Source organism: Scomber japonicus, chromosome 10 (assembly GCF_027409825.1).
Source record: "Scomber japonicus isolate fScoJap1 chromosome 10, fScoJap1.pri, whole genome shotgun sequence".
Taxonomy (NCBI): Eukaryota; Metazoa; Chordata; class Actinopteri; order Scombriformes; family Scombridae; genus Scomber; species Scomber japonicus.
Genome location: NC_070587.1, coordinates 31,558,629 through 31,571,572, shown reverse-complemented (window position 1 = coordinate 31,571,572; position 12,944 = coordinate 31,558,629). Strand labels below are relative to the sequence as shown.

Genomic DNA, 12,944 nt, shown 5'->3' with positions numbered 1-12,944 from the left:
CAGTTATAGTTATTGTTCTTAGTGTGGACAGCCCTTTACATTCCTATGATCATATCCAGATCCAAACGCACCTCACTTTTCAATGAAAAAATATTGTGTCAAAGGTGCGGGTTTTAAGGTAATCAGTCACTTTATGCCATCTGTAAGGAAACATTTGCTCTATTAATACTACGACCTATTAACTGCTATAGTGATTCCTGTCCCAAGTTTGTTCTATGAAATTGATGAAAGGTGACCATAAAACAGAATTTATGTGACAGTTCAAGTCCAACTTTTTTCTTGTTAACTTGTGATGGAATAACTAGATTGCTCACAGGCCATACCCTTCCTGTTTGACTGTAGATACCTCTGTCATTTCTGCAAATTAAACAGCTGGAGAGACAAAACCAGAAGCTCAATACTCGAAACCAAGAGCAGGAGAAACAGAACAACAACTTGAGAGAACAAATGAGTTGTATGTCCACAAATGTGGAAAACAATGTTACTCTATCCCAGCAGGTCATTGATGCCTACTGCCCAAAGATAGAAAACACAGGTAAGTTCAGATCTCATAACCCAAGTCCAAAAATAATCAATAATAATGTCACAATGCAGTAATGTTTATTGTTGGCCTCAGTTATATTAGGAAGATATTGTAAACCTTGCCAAATTGGATGGCTGAGCTACCTGTCCAGCTGTTATGCAGTCAGTAACCCAGATCCTCGTCATCAAAAAACCTGGGAGGAAGCTCAAGAGAACTGCAGAGCAAAGAATTCAGACTTGGCTGTAATAGTTAATGAAGATGAAAACGTAATGAGAAAACTGTGGGAGTTTTATGACGGCCTATATGAAATGAAACAGTGTTTAGGCAAGTTTAAATATTTCTCTGTTGTCCCCAGAAATTCATCAGTGATAACAGCTGGATAACTCCAGGAACCAATGGCTACTGGATTGGACTGAGAGCTGAAGACAGGAAATGGAAGTGGATCGATGGAAGTGATCTGACTAAAAAGTAAAAGTCACATTCCTAAACAGTTTGAATTATAAAATCTATCAGCCTTGATCTAAACATTATGTTCTTCCCTCAGATCCTGGATGACACAAAATCCTTACAACAGCTACTGTGTAATTTCAGTCAAAAATAAAGGATGGAAATCAGTGAACTGTGGAAACAAAAACGGTTGGATCTGCAAAAAGGCGGCTTTATCTGTTTAAACAGTGAGAAGCCTCACATGAGAAGGTTACTGGATACTCTGTAAAGATTAATAACATGTAAAATCATATCAACTGGATTGTAAATATCAATACAAAGATGTTTTCATTCAGAATTTGGGATTTTTTTCTCAAAGCTATTCATGTAAAATGTTTTTTTATTAGTTTTACAATAATACAATTTTAAATGTACAATTTTTTAAAATGTCCAATAAAAAATGTGTAAACTGGACATGACCTAATTCATACTGAATATAAAATTAAACTCCTTCCATCACATTACACACAAATTAATCAAAAAAAAGAAAAGAAAAATGCAACTATTCTGGTTCTTGTATAGCTACCTTCCACATTCAACATCTACTTTGAAGCAGGAATCATATCTTTTACATTCGCTCATGTTAAGGTGGATACTGCTGAAGTAACTCCATATGTCAGTTATATAATAAATCTTTCTATCATTTAGGTAATGTTCCAGGTGGGATTAGGTTAGGTAGAGTAACTCCAGTACACAAAAAAGTAAGTGAGATAGACCCAGGGGTTAAATTCTATGTAGACAGGCCCGTCGCAACAGGACAGGCAAACCAAGCAATTGCCTGGGGCCCCCAGACAACGACTGGTTTTGAATTGAATGCAACGACAAACTGTGTGCGCGTCCCTTTAAATGCTGTGATGGTCAATGCAGGAAAGTGCAGCGACACTGTTATCGGAATCCCCCTCAAGGGGCCCCCCCGTACCTATGTTCCTAGTTCCTAGTTGCTAGCTCAGCGGCTAACTCCGCTTTTAGCTCGGCAGCTAACTCGGCTGCTAGCTCGGCGGCTAATTCGGCCTGCTAGCTCGGTTGCTAGCTCGGCGGCTAACTCATCTGCTAGCTCGGCGGCTAACTGAGCTAACAGGCTAACTGTAGACGGGATCATCCCTATGTTCCCCGGTCACATACAAAGCAGAGAACATAGGACCCGGGGGAACATAGGGATGATCCCTGTTTATGTTAGCTACCTACTGACTCTCCCTGTGACTGTGGCCTCAGGTGAGAGGAGCTTTTCAGCTTTGAAGCTGATAAAGACATATATGAGGTCCACCATGAGCCAAGAGAGGCTCACAGGACTGGCCGTTACGTCAATTGACCGTGATGTTCGCCCGGCCTTTGGACATGGAGGACATTGTGGTTGCTGAAGCCAAGGCTCGCAAACAGCAGATGTAGATATTTTGCATATTTTTTAAAGGTTAATCTTATATGTGTGTGTGTACTTTTATCTATGTTGGATTTTATATTTAATACCGAATTTGCAGTTTGTTTATATGTTGATTGCAAATGTTCAAATAAAGTAAGTAAATATACTATGTGTGCAGTAGCCTATATGCAACATTTTCACTGTTAAGAAATATTTTATTGATATAATGTGTGGTTGAACTTCAACAGTGTGTCTATGCTGTGGTTCCTGTAGGCTTTGGGCAGGCGGGGTGGGATGGTGAGGCGTAGGTTTTTTGCTGTGGTCCAGGGGGTGTCGGCGTCGACGGGCGGTGGTGGTGGGGGGGCTCCAAGTCCATTTTGCTTGGGGCCCCCAAATTCCTTGAAACGGCCCTGTATGTAGAGAAGTCATAGATAAATACATTTACATATGTGGGCAGCAGCTCTGGTTCAGGGTCACTTTGATGATGCTGCCACCTTTTGGTACAAAAGATTATCGCAGCTATTGAAAAACAAACTCCAAAATACACAAAACAAACTAGTTAAAAATGAAAGCTTCATCCCTTTACACATGTTGAGTCAGTCTAAACGCCATTACATCAACGCACATATTCAAAGCGGTCTTGAAAAGATGGTTTCTCAGTCATTTATAACCTGACATACACTATATAGACATGTGCTTATTACACCTACAGAGGCTTTTATGACATTGCATTCCAAAGGCATAGGCATTAATGTGGAGTTGGTCCCCCCTGTGCAGATATAACAGCTTCCAGTCTTCTGGGAAGGCTTTTGGAGTGTGTCTGTGGGAAGGTTTGCCCATTCATCCAGGAGAGCATTTCTAAGTTCAGGCACTGATGTTGGACGAGAAGGCCTGGCTCGCCATTTCCATTCTAGTTAATTCCAACTGTTCGATGGAGTTGAGGTCAGGGTTGTACCAAATTCACCCAACCATGTCTTACTGGACCTTGCTTTGTGCACTGGAGCACATTCATGCTGGAACAGGAGGGCCCTTCCCAAACTGTCCCCAAAAACGTTGGAAGTATAGAATTGTCCAAAATGTCTTGGTATGTTGAAGCAATGAGTCTTCCCTTCACTGGGACTAAGAGACTTAGCCAAACCCCTCAAAAATATGCCATACCATCGTCCCCTCTCCACCAAACTTTACAATTGGCACAATACAATCAGGCATGTAATGTTCTCCTGGCATCCACCTAACTCAGACTGGTCGATCAGACTGCCAGACAGAAAAGCGTGATTCATCACTCCAGATAATGCGTTTTCATTGCTCCAGAGTGAGTGAAACTGCAGCTCCTCATATCATCAAGTAAAGCTTTCCACTGAGTTGTGGCTTTTACAGAGAATGCCAACTTCCCAAATTTAGTGAAATTTAGTTCAACAAAATGGAATGGTACAATATCTTATAGACAATATTCTGGAGGATTTAATACAAATTACTGTGCAAGTATACAAAGTCTCACAGCAGAGGAAGGGGCCTGTAAAGGAATTTTCCTAGTTAAGGTTATGGTCTCTTCAGGTCAACAGTAGCTTCATATTTTATCAGTGGTCTCGACAATGGCATCTAAATGTACTCCCATCAGTAGACTCTATTGTAACCAAGGCGTCTGACTAGAGAAGGTAGATAAGCAGCCAGCAATTGTCTCAGGGTCATAGGTAAAGTCTAAGTCTTTCTTGGTGATGAGTGGTATGAGTTAGGTAAGAGGAGTGCATGTTTAGAATAAGGTTGACCAATAACTTCCCATTTAGGCTATGGGGAAATGGAAGTGACTTTATGGGGTAATATTTGCCACAGTATGCTGGCCAAAACGCGAGGATCTGAGAGGGTTAAATTTTCCCTTCTTGTAGGGTAGCCTCAAATGTGGGGGTCTTACTGCACTGATCATCTGTAGCATGTGATTACACTCTGAAGTCTCTTCAATATTGAATCTAAATAAATACTTATGCTTAAGACATCTCCAGTCTCCAAGAGCTCTCCTTACTTCAGCTCATCAAGATTCCCACAACAGGGTCCAACTATTTAAAATGTTATAAACAAGGTTAACATTTGAAAATAAGTTTAGCAAATTCTGTCTGCCTAGTACCCCACAGTGATGGAAATGTATTGGCTTTTTGCAGATCACAGTATTAAACCCTACTACAAAATGATTATCATCATTATCATGTTGATGTTCTGCAGTATAAAAAGTTGTTGACCTAGGTAACTGCAGTCTCAATGCCGTCAGGTAGGCAACATTCTTCTGGCATCCACCTAACCCAGACTGGTCCATCAGACTGCCAGACAGAGAAGCATGATTCATCACTCCACATAATACGTTTCCACTGCTCCAGAGTCCAGTGGCAGCGCACTTTACACTACTCCATCATGTTGGGTCTCTTTAAAATTAAACCTGAAGAGTGAGGTTTAGACCTGCTCTATGTGTAAAGTGCCTTGAGATGACTTTGTTGTGATTTGGCGCTATACAAATAAAGATTGATTGATCTAGTGGTTGGCATTGTGCTTGATGAAGTAAGGCTTGCATGCACCTGCTCGGCTATGGAAACCCATTCCATGAAGCTACTGGCACACAGTTTTTGTGCTGATGTTAATGCCAGAGGAAGTTTGCAATTCTGCAGTTATTGAGTCAACAGAGTGTTTTCGACATGTATGCACTTTGTGTGTCAGCATTTGTTGCTCCTGCACTATAACTTTACAAGGTCTGCCACTTTGTAGCTGAGTTGATGTTGTTCCTAAATGCTTCCACTTTTCAATAATACCACTTACAGTGAAATATCTAGTACTGAAGAAATATAACAATCTGCCATTGCAAAGGTGGCATCCTATGAGAGTGGCATGCTTAAATTCACTGAGCTTTTCAGAACAACCCATTCTTTCACATATTTTTGTAAATGCCGACTGCATAGCTAAGTGCTCGATTTTATACACCTGTGGCAATGGGTATGAATGAAACACCTGAATTTAATGATTAAGAGTTGTGTCCCAATACTTTTGTCCATATAGTTTACATAATGAAGGAAGTTTAGAGCGTGAAGACCCTACCTCACCATGTATTGTATTTAATTGTTGGCATACGTTTTTTTGTCCTATGTTATATTTTTCATGCTGTTTGTTAGACTGCATGTGGAAGACCACAAAGGAAATAAACCTTTTGAATTGTTTGCAATTTAATTCTCAATGATTTTAACAATTTTAGATCTGTATGTTTTGGATGGTCAAAAAAAATTTGATTAATCAATCAATCATTTCTAAAAACAACATTAAGCTGACTGCAGAAAACCTGCAGCTGTTGATGGCAAATCAGCAACTAAGTTCACAACAAAACTCTACTGATGTTCAATCACAACCGTACAAACCTCAACAACAAACTCTTAGAAAGCAAGATCACTAAGCTTATAGCTCATTTTTACCTGCAGTCCCTTAAGGTAGGTCAACATTAAAAGATAACAGATTAATAACAAAAAGTACAAACAAAAAAACACCGGACACACAAAACACAAAGCTACGTACAATAGCACATCACATAAGATGTAAAATCAGTAGAGCTGAGAAGCTTTTAACAGATTCTTTAACTTGGTTTTAAAGATTATATATGCAAATATTAATGTAACTTAAAAAATTAGATTAATTTACTTTGTTGGTTATGTATATCAGCCTGTAGACAGATTTTTTGTGTGTCCCGGGATGGGAAGGATGCAACGTTAAAACATGCTCCAGAGTGCCTTGTCTCTCTCCTGCAAATGTCAACAAACAACCGGCATAACGACACAACATAACTAAACTGGTGATATCCGTCAGGAAACACCCTGCAGATATTAACTTGTCAGCTAATGAGATGGTTAGCTGTGGCTGCTGTTGACCTCAACATATTTCACAACAAAACAGGGCCGCCATGACCAGTTGCCCACTCCTGAGCACACACATAGCTAAAATATTATTTCCTCAACCAAGGAGCAGAAAACAAGCTCCAGAGCAAAAGCAGAACATAATTTGCCTTTTGTTTTTTCGGTCCGTGGTCAAAATGTGGTAATAAGCACACATTTCACAACAAAACCATAGCGTGTTGGTCCTCAGCCACATCGTGTTGATTCCAAGCCATAGCTCACTGGGCCTACCCACTTTAATTAAACAATATTTGTAAAAAAAAAATAAAAAATAAAAAAAAAAGTTGAGTTTTGCAAGTCAGGTCAGGTTCAGATGGTTGATTAATGCATATGTTTGGAGACTGTTTGGTGTGGATTTGCTCTTAGTCAGAAGCCACAGCACAACAGGAGCCTCTGTATGTGTGTTTTGTATGAACATACCCAGCAGAGGGTGAGGGGAGGGCATCACCTGCAATAGTTTCACGCTACGAGTATGCACATGGGCGTACAAGCTTAATGTCAAGTGTTGGTATTGAGAAGGAATTTCTGATTTCCACATTCAGAACCTTCAAATGTGCTGATGAAACTGCAGCTCCTCATGTCATCAAGTAGAGCTTTCTACTGAGTTGCGGCTTTTACAGAGAATGCCAACTTGGCTTTTTGCACATCCCAGTACAAAACCCTGCTACAAAAGATCTTTTTATACAGCACTAACACTGCACAACAACCTGATTAACACAATGTTTTTCTGCAGTTAAAATGTTGTTGACCTAAGTAACTTTTATAAATGCACCAAAATTAATATATAGTTTGAGTTACTAGGAAACATAAAAATGCTGATTCATTATTCTATCATTCAAACTGTTCTTGATTTGAGCAAATTAATTCCTTTTAATGTTTTGTCATATTCCAAACACTGATCTATGTTCGCCGCCGTATAGACTGTGTGAGAAAAAGAGATTTGTTTTTAAAATAGAGACTGACTGGTCCATCTATCCATCTATAAGGTCTTCTGTCTGAGAGAATCCTGAACAGGTTAGCTGACGGGTGGTACTGTCTTTTCAGAAAATGAGAACTGAGTAGCATGACAAAATATTGCAAACACGGCATGTTACAACCATTAAAGGAAAATATTTCCTAACACGAAAGGTTTTAGTTGCCAAGTAAACAACTTAAAGCAGAACTAAAATTACCACTCCTCCTACCACTTTATATGCCCTTATAGTCTACTGCAGGCTGGCTGTCTCTTTAGTTCAGGATGAATAGAAACATAGAGATGCTCCCTGTGGCTTCTAAAAATCAAAATGCTTCTTCATCTGGAGGTAAGATGCTTTCTAATAGATAAAAAAAAACTTGATGAGGTTCTCATCTTTTAGTGAAACTGTGCTATTTTTTTTTTCTTTTTAATGCTTTTGATACATGACAACACATTGGCAGCTAACACTCCTGAAATGATACGTACGTTAAAACATTAGGTTAACAAAAAAAGTTAAAAGATAAGTGTTGTGTGTCCGTGCTGTTTCAGAGCAACCTGAGAAAGAACACGACTATGTTAATGCCGCAGTATGGACCATGAACAAAATATCAGCCACTTCAAGTATGTTTACAATTTACCTCACAAAATTTTAGAATTAAAATGTTGAATAAATGTTTAATGATGATTACGAGAAGTATGAATGCTTAAAAGCTTTATATCTATATTTATAAAACAAGGGTTTGTTTATTTGACTGTTAAAACGCATTGTTGACCTAATTCTGCTGAATCTGTACTTTTTCTTAGATAAGAAGTGTTGCTCCTTTATTCAGCCTTTTCTACCAGTAGCAGTGAGTTGGGTGATACTGTTGGTTATCATTGGCCTGCGTATCCACTGTGAGTATCTAATCAGCCACTTTATGCCATCTGTAAGCAAATATATTTGTCCCTATTAATACTCAGCTGCAGTGATTCCTGTCACAGGGTTGTTCTATGAAACTAATGAAGGGCGACTGATAATGACTGATGTGACAGTTCAAGTCCAACTTTGTTCTTGTAACTTGTGATAAAATGACGAGATCACTCACAGCCCACACCCTTCCTGTTTGACTGTAGATACCTCTGTCATTTCTGCAAACAACGCCAAGCTGACTGTGGAACACGAAGATCAGATGGAGCAAATTAAACAGCTGAAGGCACAAATCCAGCAACTGGAGAGACGAAACCAGCAGCTGAACACAAAAAAACAGGAGGAGGAGAAACAGAACTACAACTTAAGAGAACAAATACGAAATGTGGAGAACGACGTTACTCTTTCCCAGCGGGTCATTGATGCCTACTGCCCAAAAAAAGAAAACGGACGTAAGTTCAGATCTCATAACTCAAATCCAAAAATAACCAATAATAATGTCACAATGCAGTAATGTTGTTTATTTATTGGTCTCTTATATCAGGCAGACAGTGTGAACCTTGCCTAGATGGCTGGCTGCACAACATGTCCAGCTGTTATGAAGTCAATGTCCCTGATAGGAGAAACTGGGATAGAGCTCAAGCGGAATGCAGAAAAAAGAATTCAGACTTGGCTGTAATAGTTAATGAAGATGAAAGGGTAATAAAAAAAAATTTGAATTTTATGACGGTCTATAGAAAAATGAAACTGTATTTTCTGAGTCTGTGGGCCACAGTGTGTTTAAGTTCAGTGTTTAAATATCTCTCTCGTGTCTGTCGCTCTCTGTGTCCTCAGATGTTCATCAATGATATTACGTCTGGGAGTTCAGAAGACGATGGCTACTGGATTGGACTGAGAGCTAATAATGGACAATGGAAGTGGACTGATGGAAGTGAACCTGCTAACAAGTAAAAGTCACATTCCTAAACAGTTTGAATCATAAATGTTTAAATCAATCTATCAGCCTTGATCTAAACATTATGTTCTTCCCTCAGATCCTGGATGACAGAGCCTCCTTTCAGAGGCCGCTGTGTACTTGCTGTCCATAACGAAGGATGGAAATCAGTGAACTGTGGTATAGGAAAAAGATGGTTGTGCAAAAAGGCGGCTTTATCTGTTTAAACAGTGAGAAGCCTCACATAAGGTTACTGGATACTCTGTAAAGATTAATAACATGTAAGATCATATCAACTGAATTTGACACGTGTTTGTATTCTGTATATATATATATATGTGTGTGTGTGTGTGTGTGTGTGTGTGTGCTAAAGGGAGTACTAAAAGCTGTTCTTCTTCTGCTTTGTTAGAGATGAGATGTTGTTTCCTGTTTTATCTTCATGTAACAGTTTAATTATTACTGCTGATTGGTCAACATGGGGAGCTGCATTACTTGTTCACAACTAAGTATTCCCAGAGTTGTACTTTTCAACCTGGACCCCATTTTCCAGGTTGTACAGTGACACTGTAAAGGAATGTAATCCTTTGGGTCAATAGTGCCTGTTAATGTACATGCATTAAAAGTGCTTTTTTTTTGCTATTGAGATATTCAAAGTGTTATCATTAATTGTCTAACATTAAGGAGAGGACCACACAGGGAAATAAAATCGAATTTCTTCTTACCTTTCATTTGATCTCATTTTTTTTAATGTGTTTCCCTCAAGGTGAAGTCTTGTTCTAAAATCTTGCAGGAGTTGAGTTCTTGTAGAAAAAAGGCTAAATAATCAGCCATGTCAGAGGTTGTTGTGTTGGAGTAGAGAAAGCATAGGTTAGTGTTATCTAAAACATTTTCTAGTTGTGGTTGAATTTAACCGGGTCTTTGGTACAGTTTTCATAAGTTTAAGATATTGAACAATTAGGCAAATAGACTGGTCTGTAAAGACTACATCTCTGTAAAAACTGCATGCATTTCATTCTGGATTTAAAAAAACATACCTAACAGATTTAAGACTGATCTGATAAATGACTTAATAATTAGCGAAAAGAACCGGCAAAAATAAAGTCAACAACAATCTTAACATAAGCTTCAAGTACCTTTTGTCTTGTCTTGTGGTACCGTTAATCACAATCACGACATGCCAAAATAACTGACATTAATAAACATTATTAACATTGTCAGTTTTCATAACTCCCTTTAAATCTGATAGGCATTACCTTTAGCTAGCAGCTTACTATATGCGGTCCAGTCCTCTAGGTAACATTACTGCCACAAACATGCTTGCTAATTGTAATTAGGAAACGCAAATAACTGTACTTACCTTATTCAGTGACATTACCTTTGAGCTTCTTCTCAACGGACTAAAGACATCATTCAAGTTAACCTTCCTCTGGGTTGGCAATTTCAAAGTAACAGGTCACAGCGCTGACTCTTCAAATACGAATTCATTGCAGCCTACTGATTACTTACCTGCCACCAGTGTTCGAATTACGTGGGAGCCAAGGGGAGCTGAGCTCCCTTTCCCTAAGGCTCCTATGAAAGAGGCAAACTTGATTTTCTGTGAAGGTCTTCAATGCGTCATATTATATTACCTTAATGAGCATAATAGCCCTAAATATATCACCATTTAAATATAAATATTGCCAAATAAATAAAACTCGTTTCATATTCCGATCACCATGCATTCACAACTTTGTATTGAACGTGTTTATTATACCGCAACGCATATGGCTGTACTTCACCACCACACCACCGCGCACTGAAACGGAAGTTTGGAGCTTGCGAATGTCAAGTTCGGACTCCGAAGAAGACTTCTCTATCTCTGCGAGGACTCTCCCTGATACTACAGAGACGGGACACTTCTCTGGTGGATGCAAGTCGACAAATTCAGCAAACCATGGAAGTGCTCACTGCCATGAAAGAAGCTGGAGGCAAAACGGAGTCTAAAATCAAAGAGGGCATAGCAGCTGGTCAGCTAAAAAATGTTGTGTTGAGGGAATCACAGCCTAAAATTAACAAAGGGCAGTTTTACCAGGCCATCATAGACAGTCTCGGAAAACGCTTACCGGACAGCGAACTAGTGGCAATGCTGAAGCCACTAGATGACGTCATGAATCACGTACCCCCACTACACAGCCTGAAGCGTATGCACATTTATTTATTTTTTTTAAATAGGGACCCCCTTAGGGTCAAATTTATAATTCGAACCCTGCCTGCCACGCAATGCAAAAGTATGATTACAGAGAGATAATTTACTGTAAATACCTGGCAATTGTTAACAGTGTATTAGGAAACAAGTAGATTAAAGTCATGTGGTATGGCGGGATGTACAGAAAGCACTTGATACTCTGAACCATAGCATTTTATTGATTAGGCTCACACAAGTTGTGCTGAATGGACATTATCTGATTTTAGAGCTGTTGAATGCGGGTTCATAAGGCAGTGTTTTAAGGTCCACTTCTTTTTGTTGTACGTTAATGATATAAAGACAGCCAGTGATAGAGATGGGGTTTTTTAAAGTGCTGATGATTGTGCTCTGTTTATCTGATAAACATGTTATCCCTCTATTTTGGAAAGACTGAGGTTATTCTGTTTAGATCTAAAATATCACAACACAAGAGTTGGATTGATTAATTATGGTTAATTAAGGTCAACAAAAAGGTTAAAAAGTCACAGTAATATAGATGAACTCTAGTTAGTCCTTAAAAAATGCCAACATAATCCAAGTGGCATGTTTCAAATAATTTTAATGTCAATAAGGATGTTTATACTGTGGTGAAATATCTGACAATATCAATATTACATTGATTATCGTCATTTTCAGAGCAGTGACCACATCAGCCATCATATCAGCAGTTTTACTTTGTTTAGTGGCCTTTAAGAAGAGTACAGTATAACTTAGGTTCTGTGTGCATTTACATATTTCTGTCTTTAAAAAAATAATTGAACTGTTAAAACTCAGCAGGTAATACTGACTACAACGTTCTTTCATGATAGAAATCAGTCAATCAATTTCATCAGTAAGAATTTATGAATGTGTGTGTATAATCTAAAATATACTGAATTGTATTTAAAGTAATTCCCAATTAGCTGTCTTAAAGTTTGAACAACCTACTTATAGTTACAGTTTTACTATAGTAAAACCGTTTTTGACTTTATTTCTTTTGCAGTCAAATAAAGCTGCAACATAGGGATATATGGATTTCAGGAAAACGTGTTATTGTGACTTACCTCAAGTAGGTGCAGTCCAGTCAGAAAGGCGTCTGGCTGTTGCATGAGACCATTATCCTGTAACGGGTGTGAGTCCGGCATATACAAGGATGACTCTGGGAAATGTTTTCCTGTCTTCCTGCCGAGACAATGAAAAACACATATAGTTGTCTTCTGGACTCTTTTTCTGCACCTCTGCTCCCTCATCAATGCAAAACAGCACTGTGCGTTCTCATTCTTTCATTCTTTTTCTTATAATACAGATGCACTCTTACACTTTACTAACCAAAAGCTATTAAAATAGACACGAAAACTAGTCTCAACTCCATGAAGAACAATATACCAATGTGGAAACAATGACACCTATTGGACAAAACAAAGCAGTGCATATGTTGGGTCAAAACTAAACAGACAGCAAAGACACATGCCTGCAGAATACAATGAAACACACATGGTTGTCTTCTGGACTCCTAAACAGGTCAAATAACATAATTAAATGAGGAAATGGATGCTAACACTGCAGCAAACCCCAGCTAGACAATGGTGAAATGTACTGATGTTTCAAGTAGGGATGTGCATGAGCCCATTTTTTCATGGACAACCAACAGGTGTATAACCA

At 38.7% G+C, this 12,944-nt stretch overlaps 1 protein-coding gene and 1 long non-coding RNA gene across 2 annotated transcripts; both read left to right on the top strand.

The window, feature by feature from the left end:
* The first annotated feature begins 456 nt into the window (after positions 1-456).
* On the top strand, positions 457-1,333 carry LOC128366899 (C-type lectin lectoxin-Phi1-like). The gene is made up of 4 exons (XM_053327663.1): positions 457-535; positions 626-789; positions 879-991; positions 1,068-1,333. The coding sequence occupies exons 1-4, from the start codon at positions 457-459 to the stop codon at positions 1,192-1,194; spliced, it is 483 nt and encodes a 160-aa protein (XP_053183638.1). The 3' UTR covers positions 1,195-1,333.
* A 6,201-nt stretch (positions 1,334-7,534) lies between these two features.
* On the top strand, positions 7,535-8,080 carry LOC128366525 (uncharacterized). Its single transcript, XR_008321862.1, has 3 exons — positions 7,535-7,584; positions 7,788-7,859; positions 8,043-8,080. It is a non-coding gene; the product is annotated as an uncharacterized LOC128366525 (long non-coding RNA).
* Positions 8,081-12,944: the final 4,864 nt, after the last annotated feature.

Coding starts and splice junctions, on each gene's coding strand:
- LOC128366899 (XM_053327663.1), top strand. CDS start 457: ATGTCCACAAATGTGGAAAACAATGTTACTCTATCCCAGCAGGTCATT. Junction 790..878: donor TAGTTAATGAAGATGAAAAC/GTAATGAGAAAA, acceptor TGTTGTCCCCAG/AAATTCATCAGTGATAACAG. Junction 992..1,067: donor GGAAGTGATCTGACTAAAAA/GTAAAAGTCACA, acceptor TTCTTCCCTCAG/ATCCTGGATGACACAAAATC.